The sequence below is a fragment of the Phocoena sinus genome, chromosome 7 (assembly GCF_008692025.1).
Source record: "Phocoena sinus isolate mPhoSin1 chromosome 7, mPhoSin1.pri, whole genome shotgun sequence".
NCBI classification, from domain to species: Eukaryota; Metazoa; Chordata; class Mammalia; order Artiodactyla; family Phocoenidae; genus Phocoena; species Phocoena sinus.
Genome location: NC_045769.1, coordinates 80,079,928 through 80,097,807, shown reverse-complemented (window position 1 = coordinate 80,097,807; position 17,880 = coordinate 80,079,928). Strand labels below are relative to the sequence as shown.

Sequence of the window (17,880 nt, the reverse complement as noted above, 5' to 3'; positions counted from 1 at the left end):
CAAGTATAACAAGAAGAATATACTGTTTGTAACAGGAAGATTGATTGCCATCTCCCATCTTTTTTCAGGGGACTCCTGCTTTGTTCTTAATTCAGTTAATTTTCAATAATCTGTTAGCATGTGGTGTAGAAGATGAAAGGTAATTTTAAACAAACTATTTTGTTTATCTTGGAAAGTTTGTCCTGTGATGAATGATATTCTTTTGACTTACTCTAAATTTTTTAAAAATGAAAAAAATCAAAATAAGAGTTGGGATTCTTTTTTTGTCAGTTATTTTTATAACCTTGCTATAATGTAATTAATGTATTTTCGAAGAACGTACAGTTAATGCATAGTTGAAAATTTTTTCCTCCAGGTTTTTTCTCAACCTGGAAACACTTGTAGGCTGTGTTCTTTCTGGTCCAACTTCACCGCTGGCTTTCAGTGACTCTGTCTTAAATGTTATTAATCAAAATGCAAAGCAGTTGAAAAACAAGGAGCATCTTTGGAGAATGTGGAGTATTATAGTCACCCCATTAACTGAATTGATAAATCAGGTATGATATAAGTTAGCTGCATGTTTCCCCCAAATTTAATATCTTCCTTTTTTTCTTCCTTGTTAGAGCACAGGGGTATATGAATAGAAGTTTGTATTTGAATGGAAGATATTGCATGTTTTTTTCTACAGGATTGGTTAATTTTCTACTCTTTAGATTAGTTGATTTCATCATGTTTCTGCCTTATTCAAGAAAGTATAACTTAGTGGGGACTAAACAGTCCATTTTCTCCAGTAATTAGAAAGCCAGAAGGCTTACATGATACATACAGATTCCCCTGTTTATATCTTGGATTCTTTCATTTGTACTACGGGGAATAATATGGGTATCTTGACTAGACTGTATATTCTTAGGATCCCATGGTTGATGGGATCCTATGTTGGTGATTACCTTAAAGCCATATTGTAGTTCCTAAATCTTTAATTGTTGAGAGTTGACTAACCCTACGTTTAATTACTTTATAAAGTGGCAATATTGTCAGCGTATGGAGCTGAAGTTCTGTCACTATTAATAGTTCATCAGCCGCTTTATCTGTTCATCAGTCTTTAAATGGAATTATTCTTTGGGAAATAGTCCGTTATAACTCTCAAATGGACTGAAGACTCCAAGGAATTTTTTATGTGGTTATACAGTAGCCCTTATTTTGGCTGCTCGAGCCAACACTCCATTAAACATATTCTTCCTGAAGAAAAAAGTTTATGTTCATAAATAATTTCCAACTGTTTAAAGGATGCTAGAGGCCCTTTTTATAAGTCCTTGCTTGAATCTACCTTCTGTGTATAGTAAAAGATTTTGGAGTCACCTTTGGGGTTCTTTTTTAGGACTTAAAACCAGTGTGTTGTTTCCCAGGGTTGCTTAAAAAATTACCATGAACTGATGGCTTAAATCAATAGGAATTTACTTTTTTATAGCCCTTGAGGCCAGAATTTCAAAATCAAGGTGTTGGCAGGTTTGGTTTCTTCTGAAGCTCTGAAGGAGAGTGTGTTCCATGCTTCTCTTAGCTTCCAGTAATTCTTGATGTTCCTTGGCTTGTGGATGCATAACTTCAGTCTCAGCCTCCATTTTCACGTGGCATTCTTCAAAGTAGCTTCTGTCTATTCAACTTGCCCTTTTGTTATAAGGATGCCAGTTATTGGATTAGGGCCCACCCTAAACCGGCATGGCTTTATTATTGCATGATTACATCTGCAAAGACCCTATTTCCAAAGTTTGCAGAGGTTAGGAGTTCACCATCTGTTGAACATCTCAACATTGGAGACACAATTCTACTGACTACACATAGTAAGATGTTACTACTTCAGGCTAGAATTAGATGGTAATTTGTCTAACTTCTTCATTATTTTTCTTGTTTCAGACCAATGAAGTGAATCAAGGTGATGCCTTAGAACATAATTTTAGTGCCATCTATTGTGCACTGACTTTACCAATAAACCATATTTTTTCAGCACAAAAAATTCCAGCGGTAAGGCAAAGTTTTACTTGATGAATTTGCATTTTTCTGAAAATATTATGTCACCCTTTATAATGAACCCCTACAGTAATTTTACCTAAAACAAGACTTTCTTATGACCTATAATCAGCTTAGGAGAAAGGAAAGTGGTGAAGGAAGAGAGAAGTTCCTCTTGACCTTTGATAATTGTTGGTATTGTGGCATTATTGCAGTTCTTCAGTTAGAGCTCTGTGGAGGTGGGCAAACTCACTACCCTATACTAGTCTCCTCCTTGACACCTATAAATGTTACCGTGTTCTTAAAATGTTAAAGATGTATTCTGTTAGGTGTTCTGATGTGTAGATGTGTTTTCTAAATTTCTTTTTTATTGTTACTAGGCCACCATGAAGACCTTACTTAAAACTTGGTCAGAATTATATAGAGCATTTGCTCGCTGTGCAGCTTTGGTGGCAACTGCAGAGGAGAATTTGTGCTGTGAGGAACTTTCTTCCAAGATAATGTCCAGTTTGGAAGATGAAGGCCTTTCAGTGAGTTTATCCTGATACTGACCTTTTTTGCATGTAAAGGATTCTTTTCAAGTAAATAGAGATAACATTTGTGAACTGTCATTTACTAATGCTTTTAGTTTATAAGTAATGAAGTTAGTGTATAAAACGAGTAACAGCTTTGCAAAAAAGTTTTGTGTCTTTGGACTCTAAGGTCCATGTATCAGGACCATTTAACAGTGATGTGATTTTACTACTCTGTTGTGTGTCTGTGCCATTCTAGATGAACCGTACAAGGACCTTACTGTCCTGGACCTTGCTTTATCATATCTGTTAGCTCTTTAAAGTCTATCCTCTAGAAGTTCGTAGATCTAAAAATGTAGGTTCCTATTCACTCCTTTCCCTTATTCTATAAAAAGAGCAACAACTGCTGTCAGCAGTTTGGTATGTATCATTCTAGAATAGACCTCTTTCTTTCTACCCATAAGTTACATATTTATGCTCACATATGTACATGAATACAGTGTTCTTGCCAGTTGAAATTTATTTATTACTCTGAAGAATGTTTTTTTCCATCTAAAAAGATAGATTTTCTAGCTCTTAATAGTGGTTACCCCTACAGAGAAGAGTAAAAGTATTTATAATCTCTTTTTTAAAATATTGGCATAATTCTGACTATGGTATTTTGGTACTATAGTATTTGTCAGAGTGACTTTAAAAATGTAAATCAGATTAAAACACTTCTGTAGCTTTTTGTTGCATTTGGAGTAAAAATCTGAACTGCTTACAACTGCCCTTGAAGCTTGTGCTTCCTTCTTCAAAGAATCTTATTTAATTAGTCTTGTTAATTTCTACCTGAGCATCTTGTCATCAGAATCGTTTGTGTACTTCATTCTGTAACTTCCCCCCACGCTCCATGAGGTTAGGGACTTTCTGTCTTGTTGATGTATATCCCTGGCTTTTATCTGGCCACCTAGACAGTGAATTTGTTGAAGGCTTTTATAATTGTTAGGGAGAAGCTTGACCCTCAGTTTTCACCTTTAAATTATTGTCTTGGGTAGGCTTACATCTTTATTCTCTTCTGCAAGAAATGTAGAATATATCAAGTTTTATAAAATACCCTGTCGGGATTTTGTCATTAGTTGGTTATATTGCATTTATAGATTAATTTGGAAAAGAATTTACATCTTTATAATGTTGAGTTTTTCTATTAAGGAATATTTATTTAATTCTAAACTTAACCAAGCTTGCTTGATTTTTTTGGAAGTTTTAAAGCTGTTTTTCAGCTGTTATGTATGGTCTCTTTGCTGCCCATATTTGGTTGCTGCTGGAGTATATGAGATCTGTTGGTAATGTGCATTTCTGTATGTTAAACCAAACTTGTGTCCTTGAGAAGGGCACTTCTTGGTCACAGTGAAAATCTTTTAAAACATTGTAGATAAGTGTTTTAAAATTTTTTGCGTATATCTTCATTAGTGAGATTGGAGTTCGTCATTGTCCAATTTTTGTATTTTGGGAATAACACACATGTATGTGACTGATAATTCCTTGTCAAATATGTAACTAAGTAATTAGTTACAATTTTTAGGTTTCAGAAAAATTTTTATCAGTTTTGAAGATACTGTTCATTTGTTCATTTCTGTAACATTTTTTTCATTTTTACAAAATATGCATCTAAGACTTATTATTTTTCTTACTGCTACTGTTACAAATGCATTGTTTGATACTAATTTTTTAAAATAAGTTTTAAAACATTTATTTATTTTGGCTGCACCAGGTCTTAGTTTTGGCATGCGGGAATCTTTTAGTTGAAGCATGGTATGCGGGCTTCTTAGTTGTGGCATGTGAACTTAGTTGCAGCGTGCACGTGGGATCTAGTTCCTCGACCAGGGATCAAAACCAGGCCCCCTGCATTGGGAGTGTGGAGTCTTACCCACTGGACTACAGGGAAGTCCCACTAATTTCTAATTTTTTTGTTATTAACCTCTTTTTTAGTTTGTAAAGTTTTTGGGTTTTCCTCTTGCCTTTAGAATTTAGACATTTCACCATGGTGTGTCTTGAGGCATCTTTTAAACTGTTTTAAGTACTTGGTAGACCCTTTCAATCTAAAGAGCTGTGCCTTCATCTCAGGAAGAGTGCTTAGATCTTCAGGTGTCATCTTCTATGTCTGTTGCTTTTCTTTCTTTATATCTGTTTGTGTTTTGCTTTATTTTTGGTACTGATTTCTGGGACCGTGATATTTCTGTTTCCATTCTTTGTTTAAATGCTGAGGTGTTTTATAGTAGTTTTATTTTTACATTTATGTTTTTAAGTGGATATGATTTCCTCTTTGAAGATAGTAGTTTTCTTCTGTTTCTGTTACTACCTCTTTCCTCGTGGATTAGTTCTACTGGTATTTAGCACACCTTCTTCATATTTGTCAATAAAGGTTAATATTGAACAATATTGGTAGCTGGAATGTGTTTTCTAACCCAGGAGAGATCCCCTGTTTTTCTGGCTTTGATAGCCAATTGTAGTTACAAGCAGGCTTTGCCTTGTAATTGTGAGCAAGAAGGAAGCACTGGAGCTTTAACATCTTTTCTATATGGATGTGTAGGTTATCATCTGTACTGAACCTTCCATGTGGTTTTCTTAGGTTAACTGGGGGCTCTCCCTTCCTCTTGGTCCTTAACACTGACTGGGGGAGGTTGTCTTTAGTGGCAGACATGTGAATTAGTCCAGTGAATTGGACAAGTGAAAGGTAATGGAGAATAAAAGCAGAGCAACTGTATTATAGAACTTTAAATTTCAGTAGTCTTTTAATTACCCATTTGATTTTTATAATGACCATCATATCTTTTTCTCAGAACCCTCCCTGTGTCTTCTGTTACTCAGTTTCTTCTCGGAAAGCTCACTATTTTTGAGGTGTTCTTTGACTCATGGTGCTGGGATTTCCTTTGTTCTATTTTCAGTCTCCCTTGCACCCCTGTCTTTTTTTTTTGTGGTACACGCCCTCTCACTGTTGTGGCCTCTCCCGTTGCGGAGTGCTCCGGACGCGCAGGCTCAGTGTCCATGGCTCACAGGCCTAGCCGCTCTGCGGCATGTGGGATCTTCCCGGACCGGGGCACGAACGTATGTCCCCTGCATCGGCAGGCGGACTCTCAACTCCTGCGCCACCAGGGAAGCCCTGCCCCCCTGTCTTTAAAAAAAGTTTCCAGAAAAATGTCTGATGCTTCTAAGGGTTTATTTTTATTTCATTTGGATTTGAGGAGGGAGGAGGAAAGGGTATCGGGGAGCTTTAGCAACATTTCACATTTTGTTTCTGCTGGGTTTAGTGAACACTTTTGTAATTTTGAAGAGAAATTTGGTAAAGAATCTTAAGTTTGAACCTAGCTCTTCCATTTTCAGTTTAATTGGTTTATATGCTGAGTTTTATGGGCATCTTAAAGCTGAATTATTTTCCATAAATACTGAGAAACAAAAAAAAGGTATAGTACTTGGCACACAGCAGTTAACTGGGAAATATTCATAACCATATACTTAATGTACCTTAAATGGTATAAGCTATGACGTGTGTTACTATATGTTATATGTGGGAGTTAGTCTTATATTTTTGTTCATGCTTATACTTTATATAAACCATGCCAGTAGTTAAAAGATTCTAATATAATACTTAACTATTCTTTCCTAGAATTTATTGTTCTTGGATAGGATCACTCATATTATTACTGTAATGGTTGATTGCATCGACTTTTCACCATATAATATTAAGTATCAGCCCAAAATTAAATGTAAGTATTTTGTTTGCTTACCTTATATATCATAAACATGGCTGTCTGAACTGTTGTCAGGGCAAATCCTAATAGCTTTTCCCATCTCATTTTACCTACTTTTGATGCTGTGTAACCATGTTAGTTACTATGCTAGTAGCTCACATGCTTGCTCTCTTTCCTTCTGTGTGTGTCTCTCTCTCTCACCCTCCCCCCCCAATCTAACGCCTTTTTATGATGCAGAAACATAAATATTGTCCTATTTAGAGATTGTCTAATAATACAAATGATTTTACTTCATCTGGTACAAGGGATTATGTGGACAAAAAACTTGGACATTTGTTAAAATGTTCTTATTTGGTAGCCTGATTTGAAATAATCATTAAATTGACATTCAACTGCATAGAAAATCGTGGCAGTGATTAATCAGTTATGGTTTTACAGGAAATTTAAAATGATGCTAAAAGTTTAACTCAATTTTTTACTCCATAAAATTGGACAATTGAAATCATAACAAGTTGTCTTATTTTTATAACTATGTTCCTTGGTTAATTCTAAATTATGTTGTAATAAATACTGAGCTATTTTATTCTACTAAGTGGTTCTTTGAACTTATATATTTCTACCAGTGATTATATATTTTCATACTGTATAGGAAAGAACCTTCCAGTAATGAAAAATGTGGATGTTTAAAGGTTACTTTTCCTGTTGAAAGATTGAGAACATACTCAGTTTTCTTTTCTTTTGGGTTTTTTTTTTTAAGGCTCATATCCTTCTTTTTTTTTTTTAAATTTATTTTATTTGTTTATTTTTGGCTGCATTGCGTCTTCATTGCTGCGTGCGGGCTTTCTCTAGTTGGAGCGAGCAGGGGCTACTCTTTGCTGCGGCGTGTGGGTTTCTCATTGCGGTGGCTTCTCATTGCGCAGCATGGGCTTTAGGTGCGCGGGCTTCAGTAGTTGTGGCATGCGAGTTCAGTTGTTGTGGCTCGCAAGCTCTAGAGTACAAGCTCAGTAGTTGTGGCACACGGGCTTAGTTGCTCCATAGCATGTGGGATCTTCCTGGAACAGGGATCGAACCCGTGTCCCCTGCATTGGCAGGCAGATTCTTAACCACTGTGCCACCAGGGAAGTCCCTCAGTTTTCTTTTAATAAGATCTATCCTTGATGAATTAGTGTAAAGATTACTAGAACATAAAATATCTTTAGGGTTTTTTGGGGGGGGGGAGTTTTTGGGTTTTTTGGGGGGTGTTTCAGTTTTAAATAGTAATGTAGAGAAAGATGTTATGTGACTAAAGTGTATTACAGGTCAGAGCATCCCAGCCTTGATGCTACAGAAATGGATGTGCTTGGATTTTTTGTTTTTAATCTCAGCCCCCTTTTGGGCTGAGCAACACTTAATCTGATTACCTCTTAGTCCAAAAATAAAATTCTCTAAATATCTTAACTATAAAGGTTATATAACAGATGATATCAGAAATTATTTTGTAAGCCACCGAAGTTTGATAAGGCAAGACGATGAGCTCCAGGTAGACATAATTTTACCTATTTTGTTACTTATGAAAAATTAGAATTAACTGAATATCCATTCTATCCATGATCTGTAAACCCAGAATTAGAAGTCTTTTGTCTTCATTCCTTGTCTTGCAAGAGGTGTTCTTGCTGTTTAAATTTATGGAAACTAGGGGAGATTTCTAAAAGCTGCCAGCAAAAGTTGAGGAGGAGAGGAAACAAAAATTAGAACTAGTTGAAAGAAAATTATTATTATTCATAAATATGCATAAGGATCACTTTGAGAGTTTTTGGATAACTTTTATTTTGTAATTTGTTTTAGAGAAACATTGCAAAAGTTATACACAGACACTAAACATTTTTTTTTTTTTTTTAATGTTGAGCCTTCTTTTAATTTATTTTTATTTTTGGCTGTGTTGGGTCTTCGTTTCTATACAAGGGCTTTCTCTAGTTGTGGTAAGCGGGGGCCACTCTTCATCGCGGTGCGCGGGCCTCTCACTGTTGTGACCTCTCTTGTTGCGGAGCGTCTCCAGACGTGCAGGCTCAGTAGTTGTGGCTCACGGGCCTAGTTGCTCCGCGACATGTGGGATCTTCTCAGACCAGGGCACGAACCCGTGTCCCCTGCATTAGCAGGCAGATTCTCAACCGCTGCGCCACCAGGGAAGCCCAACACTAAACATTCTTTACTCAGATTCCTCAGTTATCAGTTGATTGCTTTTGTCTTATTATTTTCATCCCCCACTCCCCTTTATACTTTTTATTTTTATTTCCTGGAACCATTTCAAAGTACTTGTAGACAAGTCTTTGATCTAGAACATTTCCCAAGTCTTGTCTTTCACGACCTTTAAAAGTGAAGAGTACAGGGCTTCCCTGGTGGTGCAGTGGTTAAGAATCCACCTGCCAAAAAAAAAAAAAGAATCCGCCTGCCAATGCAGGGGACACGGGTTCGAGCCCTGGTCTGGGAAGATGCCCACGCGCCAGCCACAACTACTGAGCCTGTGCTCTAGAGCCCGTGCTCCACAACAAGAGAAGCCACTGCAGTGAGAGGCCTGCACACTGCAACAGAGTAGCCCCTGCTCATCACAACTAGAGAAAGGCTGTGCGCAGCAATGAAGACCCAAGGCAGCCAAAAATAAATAAATAAATAAAATAAATTAATTTTTTTTAATTAGTAACTTTTTTTAAAAAAAGCAAAGAATACAAATAAAGTTACTTTCTGAGCGTCTCTCAATTGGGCTCTGTCAGTATTTCCTCAAGATTAGATTGAGATTTCATTTCTTCACTGGGATACTACAGAAGTATATTTTTCAGTGCATTATGTCAACAGGCACACAAGTCAGTTTGTCCCATTACTAATGATGTTATTAACATTTACTATTTGGTTAAGATGGTATCTGCCAGGTTTTCCACTGTAAAGTTAATTAGTAAATACTTATAATTAATAAGTTAATGTTTTGTGACAGGTACATTGAGACTGTGTAAATATCTTGTTAACCCAGCATACTTTTACCCATGAGTTTTTCAGCCACTGATGCTTCTTGCTTAAAACACTATGATGTTTCCCAAAGTGGTAGTTCATGTTGTTTCATTTAATTACGTTACTTTGTATCAAGGAGTTTATCTCCTTTGCTTTAATTACATTAATTCTAAAAGCTGTCCCCATTTTAATTATTTATCTCATTATGTTCCCATAATAAACCATTCTACAATTATTTATCAAGCCACTAAGCACCAGACACAGGTGCAAGTGACATCCTAATGTAAGATATAGCTTCCTTTGTCCCCTATTTATTTATTTATTTATTTATTTATTTTTTTTTTTTATGCGTTACGCGGGCCTCTCACCGCTGTGGCCTCTCCCGCTGCGGAGGACAGGCTCCGGACGCGCAGGCCCAGCGGCCATGGCCCACGGGCCCAGCCGCTCCGCGGCATGCGGGACCCTCCCAGACCGGGGCACGAACCCGTGTCCCCTGCATCGGCAGGCGGACTCTCAACCACTGCGCCACCAGGGAAGCCCTGTCCCCTATTTATTTTGTTTTTATCAGCATGGATTTCTGTTATTCAGTAGGCTATAATTTATTTCTATTAAAATTTAATGTTCTTGTTGGTGTCTATTAACCTTTTCATATGTTTCCATTATTCTTTGAGAACTTTGACATAAGATGTTTATATTTTTCCCTGCCTCAGCCTGGAACTAGCCATATCTCCAAGGAATATGGTTCCTTTTAGCTGAGAATGGCATTTAGAAACCAAAATCTGTTCATTGCTATTAAGGTGTCACTGCTTCTGGATCTCTGAGTGGACAGAGGTGGGAAATACATTGGTGTGTTTGTGAACTACACAGTTATGTTTCTCTAGAATTACTTTCAGTTATTTTCTCATATAAGGTTTATTCTAGTCTTGGATATCCCCTTTCTCTATTTACCTGCCTCAGCATATATACTGTTTGATCAGTCTCTTGTATGTAACTGCTCCCCTGACTACGGGCCGTCTTCAGCCTCAACATACTAGCCAAGAATTTCTGGGTGGCCTTTCCAATTTAAATTATTCATGTATGGAAAACTGATTCTAGGGAAGAAGGTTGACTTCCTTTCAGTAGCAACACTTGTTTTTCATTTCACCACATGATATTTTTAATTAATAAGCATTAGAGTTTTCTCTTAAATCTGAGATATCTTAACCTTAAAAGAATGGATTCTTTGAGGGAAACAAAGGTAATTTTGGAATGGGTACGATTTTCTTGAAAGACATAATGGGTTTAGGTAAACCCCTGGAGAGAGATGGAGTCTAAGAAGGATGCAAAGGAAAGTTGGACAGATACATCGTTTTCTTTCTTTCTTTTTACTGATATATACAGGTTTAATGATACAGTGCTCTTCACAGACGGCTACAGAGACTGTAAACTATTATCCAGAAACATACAATCATACAACACAGACCACTTAGCCAGATATAAAATAAACTGGCTTCTTGTAACTACCCTGTAAACACTGCAGCCCTTCTTCCATCCAAAATTGACCCTAATCTCACATGAAAACAGTTATTGTAGAGGAATCAGAAACCCAGCTTTGTGGCCAAAAGTAAAAACCAAAGGAAACATAGCAATTCAGTGGTTAACTGGTGAAAGCAGGAAACCTGGTGCCCTTCACTGCGCTGCTTTGCTCTTCTTACTCTTGCTCTTTTTGTCCCTCTTCTTCAGCCCATCCATGTTAGCTCTCAATAGGTTTGAATAAGCCATCTGAAACTTATTCACTTCTTTGGAGCTCACCACAGTGCTGATCTTCTTTTTCCAATCAGTAGCTCTTAACAGACACTTGTTGTCTGAGGACTCAAAGCCCTCCGCAGAACCCTTCCTTGGAATGGGTTTAGTTCGACCATCATCAGGTGGAGGAAGGTACGGGAAGGCGGGGACGCGCGGCAGACAGACTCTGCCTGTGCGCCCAGTCGCTGGGCACCCGGGCCGGGGCGTCGCTCGGCCTCCCAGCTCCCTTCCGGCCTTGCTGCATCCACAGCTGCTTACACTTCTTCAGGGTGATGAACACGCTGCCCGACAACCGGCACTTCTGGAAGAGTCTGGTCAGCTCCATCAGGAACTGCTCACTTTCCAGCAGCACCATCCTGGCACTGCCAGATCTGCTCCGTCAGCATTAAGTCCCAAGCTGTTGGAGATACATCTTTTTCTTTAAATATAGGCTTTTTCCCTTGTATTATTTCTGAGGATTTGGATCTCTGACTTGTTCAGTATTAATTTGTGGGGTTTAGTGTACTATAGATGAGCCAGGAAGCAATGATTCTAAGGGAAATCTTGTTTCTTATTTTTAAAATGGACTTTAAACTTTTAATTTTGGAGCACAGCTTATATAATTTAGTGTTTTACAAATTAGTTGTTGAAATTCTGAGACTATAAAATAAAAATTTTAATGCATTTAAAAATTCCTTAGAGAAAATAGAGTCATTTTTGTGGAATTCTTATTCTAGCTCTGCCAGTTTTCCCTTATCTCTGATTCTCTTTTAGAGATAATGTAGTGATGTTTATCCACTAATGGTATTTCACTTTAAGATTTGTGGGTATCACTCTACAGAAACACATGTATTAGATGTAGATGTCATGTAAACGTGAGACATAAATTGTAAATATGAACAGTGACACTTCTGAACACACTTGAGTTTTTAATAAGTTTAATTTTATCCTAGCACCACAGAGACCTTCAGATTGGTCCAAAAAGAAGAAGGAGCCCTTGGGAAAATTGGCTTCTTTATTTAAACTTATTGTGAGAGTGATCTGTTCTTTCCACACTCTGAGCCTCAAGGAAGTACATTCTGATACTCTCCTCGCTATTGGCAACTCAATCACCAGCATTCTTTCCAATGTACTTGGACATATTTCTTTGCCTTCTATGATCCGAAAAATATTTGCAACTTTAACAAGACCTCTGGCATTATTTTACGAAAACTCAAAGTAAGTATTTTGGCTTAATAACTTTGAATTAAACATATATAACTAGATTTAGGTAGCAAACATTTATTGTTTTCATATCAGCTTTGTTGTTAAAGATCTTAATCTTTAAAGTTTAGTGGAAAGGGTAATATATGAAACTATGCTTTTGTTAAAAAGATAGTTCAAGTAATAAATAAGTATGAGGTAGAAATTGGAAGTCACTTTATTTTTCATGATTAATCCAACCCTCTTTTTACTTTAGTGCGTGTCTTTTCAGAACTGTTAATACAAAAAGCATACCTCTTAAATGTATGATATATATGACTTGACATACTGCTTTGCAGTTCAGTATTATATACAGTATGCACTTAGTATATTGGATGCATCTTGCATCATTCACCTAAGAGTCTCATTGTTTTTAAGGTCTGCGTAGGGCTTCGTGAAACTTTACCCAATTTCCTGTTGGCGGACATACGTTTTCTAGTCTTTTTCCTTATAACTAACAATATCACATTTGAACGTATTGAACGTATGTGTACATAAATCATTTGCCACTAAATAGCAGAAGAGGGCCCTAAAATTGAAATGGTTGGTTCAAAGGGTATATGCATTTAAATTTCTGAATTACCCTCCAGAAGTTTGTATTAATTTACATTACCTTTTACATTTGAACCAAAGAAAGCAGTGCCTAAAAAACAACATGAAAAAATCCCAAGTAACATACTTGAAAGAAGCATTTTGGAAGAATTCATTAATGTTCTTTATAGCAAGCTTGTGTGGTTCAGTTATAATACAGCTTGTCTTTCATAAATTCACAGAGAAACCTTTAGGAACAGATTTTATAAACTACAAAATAGAACTCCAAATCCATTAAGTTTTTGCAAATCTTTTTTAGTCCTTAAGCTTCATCAAAAATAATAATGCTTTTTAAAAAGCATGGAAACAAGTGACTGGTATTAATACTTCGAGGTCTATTCCAGATGTTTTTTTTAACTCCTATTTTAAAGACAGGTTTGTTTCATGTGTAAATGTTTGCAGTTTGACAATTTTTGTTAGGTCTTGGGGCCCCTTTGTATATCACTACACGTGTCTCATTTTTTTTGTGCTGCATTATATTTCTAGGTTTAATGTTCTAAAATATAAATGGTACTCTGTTTTTCTTCATAGGTTTGATGAAGTTCCTAAAGTATATAGTTGTATGAACAACAAGGTAAAAATAGACATTGTCCAAAAAATACACTTTCATGAAGAAAAATTTTAGGATTTAAATAATTGTCTTCCTTAAATATAATTTTACTGATTTTTTTTTTAAAGGGTCATTATTACACCTTAATTTTAATGAACTTTTAGTAACAAGACGTGGATATAACCAAAGGATAGTTTTTTAAAGGAAGATTTAATATTGCTTTAAATTCATATAACTCATCTGTCTTATCCCTTTATATATGAAAGTAATTGGTTCCAAGGTTTTTATAGGTAAAACTTACAATTTATGTGAAAACATAATTTTTTCTGTTAATGGAGAATAAGCTTGAATTCAAGCTGTTGTATCGATAAAGTAAGTTCTTGCCTATAAAGAGTGTTATATATTGAAGGTGATGGGAGCTTTAAAAAAAAAAATTGAAATAACAGCATGTTCTGTGAATTTAATTTAGTATGCTTTGTGCTTTTATTTTTTCTGTTTGAAAAGTAACATTTCTAAGTGTTATCCTAATGAACTTTTTCTTTTTCCTAGTTAGAAAAGCTACTAGGAGAAATTATTGCTTGTCTACACGTCAGCTACACTGGGACTTATGACAGTGAACTTCTTGAACAGATCACGCCATTATTATGCATAGTATTTTTACACAAGAATAAACAGATTAGAAAACAAAGTGCTCAGTTCTGGAATGCCACATTTGCTAAAGTGACGATGTTGATTTATCCTGAGGAGTTAAAGTATGCTAACAACAAAACTCTTTTATACAGTTACTCTGTTCTGATTATGTATTGACATTTTGGTTTTAACATAAAATTTCCTTATGAGGAATCATTGCAGAGGATTTCTTAGTTGAAATATTATTATTTGGAGTACATGGTGATTATTAAAATTATCTGACCCTTTGCTTTGGTCCTTAGAGTAACCTTAGTTTTAGGAACATAAAAAGCAATTTCGGATTATCCTTAACAAAAGAAATTTCCAGCAAAAGGCAGGAAATTGGTGGCTGTTAAGTGACATGTACTTAATGTAACAGTCTACTTTTGCTCAAAATTTTATGATTAAAATTTGGAAAATTGGAAAACTTTTTAAAGAATAAAATTCAGAAACTGAAGAGTTTAGTGAAAAATTCAAATATTGTCTGTAATTTCTCCCAGTTTTATGTATGTGGAGTAAAAAACAGTCTTTAAGTTGGCTGTATTTTGCCACTTTAAAATTATAATTAAAGTGTTCTTGTTAATGTGTCATCAGTACTGCTTACTTAAGGCATATGTATTTATGTACTTTTTTGAAGACCAATACTGAAACAAGCCAAACAAAAATCTCTGCTTCTGTTGCCTGGTTTGGAAAATGTTGAAATTATTGAGGAATCCGGTGGACCATATTCAGATACAGTAAGTTGTGTGTGTGGGGGGGCGTTGTTTACTTTTGCATGATGTTTGAGTAGTTCTTTTATTGCGTTTCAGTGTAGTTTTAAAAAGGACAAAAGCTTAGAATGTTTTACTGAAGTGATAAACAAGTAAAACCTGAACAGAAGTGTTCCGTAACAGTTTTCCATAAAGTTAGTTGTGTGGCCTAGAAAACTTATGAATTAAGGGCAGTTTCACCATGGAGTCTCATTTAAATAATCTCTGGTTCTTGTTCATTAACGATCTTTTTTATTTAACTATGGCACCTCGTATATTGTTTTGCAAAGGTTGGAATTATTGAAATATATGGTTAAATGTTGCTTTATATAAACTGGGAATACTGGTTACTAATCCCTATGTAAGCAAGAGCTACACTTCATTTTCTGATTTCTTTGCATTGAATCTCATTCATTCTGCCAGAGAAACACATCCTTGATATCACATTATCCATTTGGACCAAGGTTACTTTGGCTAATAGTACTTGATTACTGTCTAAAGATTAAGGAATAAAGATAGAAGCACTATGTATATATACTCATCAGGTAGAACACCCTTAGGCACTTTTTTCCTATTCAACAACAAATGGAGTCTCACTGTTTTTTGTTTAGAACCTTAAGAGAAAAAGTGTTATAGCTAGCTAAATGCTCTTACTTAGTTTTGGTTTTTGGGTAAAATAAAAATTCTTATCAGATAATTATCTAGACTTGTTTAGACTCCTTCAGTGTAATTTGGCCTGAAAAAGCCATATATTCTGTTGGGAGGGACCTGATAGTATTTTCTGTCATGTATATTTTATTGTTTAAAGTTTTATGGCTTTGGTTTTTCTTCTAAAACAATTTCCAGTAATAAGAGGGGTATTTGAGTTCAATAATTCGATTCATTTTTATAGTGTTTATTTGATATATCTTATTTTCAGGATGCAAAACAACTATTGCTATATAAGTTGGAGACAACAAATCTTTGCTGTTACTGCATTAGACAGTGGCTTTCTTTGACATGATCTTAGTAGATATGAATAGTCAAAAGAAATTTGAAATATTGATTAGACTGTAATTATCAAAATGTGAAAAGGATAAATAAAAAACATTTGCACATAATGAAATTGTTTTACTTTTACAAAAACAGACAGAAAATTCACAGTTAAATATGAAGATAAGTGGCATGGAAAGAACCTCAAGTGGAAAAAGAGATTCTTTTTTGGCACAAACAAAGGATACAAAAGACAATATGAAACCACCAGCTAAAGTATGTTTTTCAAAGTGTATTTAATAGAACTTTTAAAATTAAAGTATGTGGTAGCTTGCAAATATACAACTTCTGATTGGAAGAAAAACCTGTTAAACACTAAATAAAAGATGGGATTGTAGGGAAATAGTAAAGTGTGGCCTGGGAAGACTATTAAGATGGCATGGTAACCTAGAAGCCTTGGGAGATGATTACTTCTTAGTAAAGTTAAGTCTGCATAACACTGAGCATTTGTTTAGTATAGTTACTCGAGGCAGCAGCCCCCTTGAGATGGAATGAAACTAAATAAGATTAACTATAACATAGGTAGCATGAAAGGAGAATGTTTTAGAACTTCTGTTATTGAATAGGAAGAGAATGCATCCACAAGACATCTGTTGTAAGCTCACATATAAAACTAAATATCTAGTAGCTAGTGACCAATTAACCAATTTTCAGATAATCTTCTTCCAGGATCTCCAGTAAAGGAGTGTTCTGGAATCTTGAGACCATGGCCCTGGCAAAATAAAAGAAATATGTTATTTTTAAAGAATAACTTTGACACAGTCTTGTAGCAACTGAAAAGTAGAATGAACAACTGTGAGAATGAGCAACTGAACAGTAGAATGAACAACTGTGCTGAAAATTTGTAAAAATGACATTATGGTACCAATATTATTGGTATATAGGACATATTATTTTGGCACCTTTTACTTAATTTGAGTAGTCTGTGCTTCAACTTGAAACTGCAGATATACTTTCCTCCTGCCAAAACACTTGATTTCTGTGTGTTGGCCTGAAAAACATTTGCCCATGCTTTTTTGGTAAGCACACATTTGCCTACATTTTTTTTTTTTTTAAAGGAAATGGAGATCCATTGTTTGTTTTTTTTAAAAATAAATTTATATATTTTATTTATTTATTTTTGGCTGCATTGGGTCTTCACTGCTGCACGCTGGCTTTCTCTAGTTGCAGCGAGCGGGGGCTACTCTTTGTTGTGGTGCGTGGCCTTCTCATTGCGGTGGCTTCTCGTTGCAGAGCACAGGCTCTAGGCGCATGGGCTTCAGTAGTTGTGGCTCGCGGGCTCCAGAGCACAGGCCTCAGTAGTTGTGGTGCACGGGCTTAGTTGCTCCGTGGCATGTAGAATCTTCCTGGACCAGGGCTCAAACCTGTGTCCCCTGCATTGGCAGGTGGATTCTTAACCACTGTGCCACCAGGGAAGTCCTTGCCTACTTTTTAAAGAGGTATAATAATTTTTATTTTCTGAGTATTTAGTAGAGGCAGAGTGAAAGTTACGGACATGGTACTGATTGTTAGTTATTAACCAGGAATATTGTATGAGTTTGAACTTCAAACTTCCTAGTCATTATCAAAAACCTTTATCATAGTGCCCGAAGAGAGATTGATTGAAGTATTGGAAAATAATTTGGAAACTCAAAATGCGCATTAACGTTTTCAATTTGCAGTTGAAACTAGAGTCTTCAACTCCAAAAGCAAAGAGTGAAATGCCTTTGGAAGAAGAAAAGTCTACTGACTTTGTGTTTATACCTCCAGAAGGAAAAGAAACAAAGGAAAGGATACTAACTGAACACCAGAAGGAAGTACTCAAAACAAAGAGGTTTGTAGTACTTTAATCTTGAATAGAGTATTCCATATTTACATTTAGATTTCATGCGGCAAACCATAATTTTGAGTTTATAACTAAGATACTGTGTATTCTGTGCTGCTATATTTTAAGTGTCAAAAAGATAGACTGCATAACTATATTTCATAATGTATAAGGCTGCCTTGAAATGCGCTAAATGTTTCTAAACAATTCCTTTATTGAGGTATGGGAGGAAAAGGTAGGGGAGATGGTTTCATGGAAAATCTGGAAGCACTTA

At 35.7% G+C, this 17,880-nt stretch overlaps 1 protein-coding gene across 1 annotated transcript in view; it reads left to right on the top strand.

The window, feature by feature from the left end:
• RIF1 (replication timing regulatory factor 1) overlaps nt 1–17,880 on the top strand; it is a 57,179-nt gene that overhangs the window by 22,984 nt on the left and 16,315 nt on the right. The window contains 11 exon segments of the mRNA XM_032636735.1: nt 69–139; nt 356–536; nt 1,891–1,998; nt 2,364–2,513; nt 6,142–6,241; nt 11,923–12,187; nt 13,334–13,376; nt 13,902–14,104; nt 14,659–14,758; nt 15,899–16,018; nt 17,464–17,615. Of these exon segments, the coding sequence (XP_032492626.1) occupies nt 69–139; nt 356–536; nt 1,891–1,998; nt 2,364–2,513; nt 6,142–6,241; nt 11,923–12,187; nt 13,334–13,376; nt 13,902–14,104; nt 14,659–14,758; nt 15,899–16,018; nt 17,464–17,615 (1,493 nt within the window).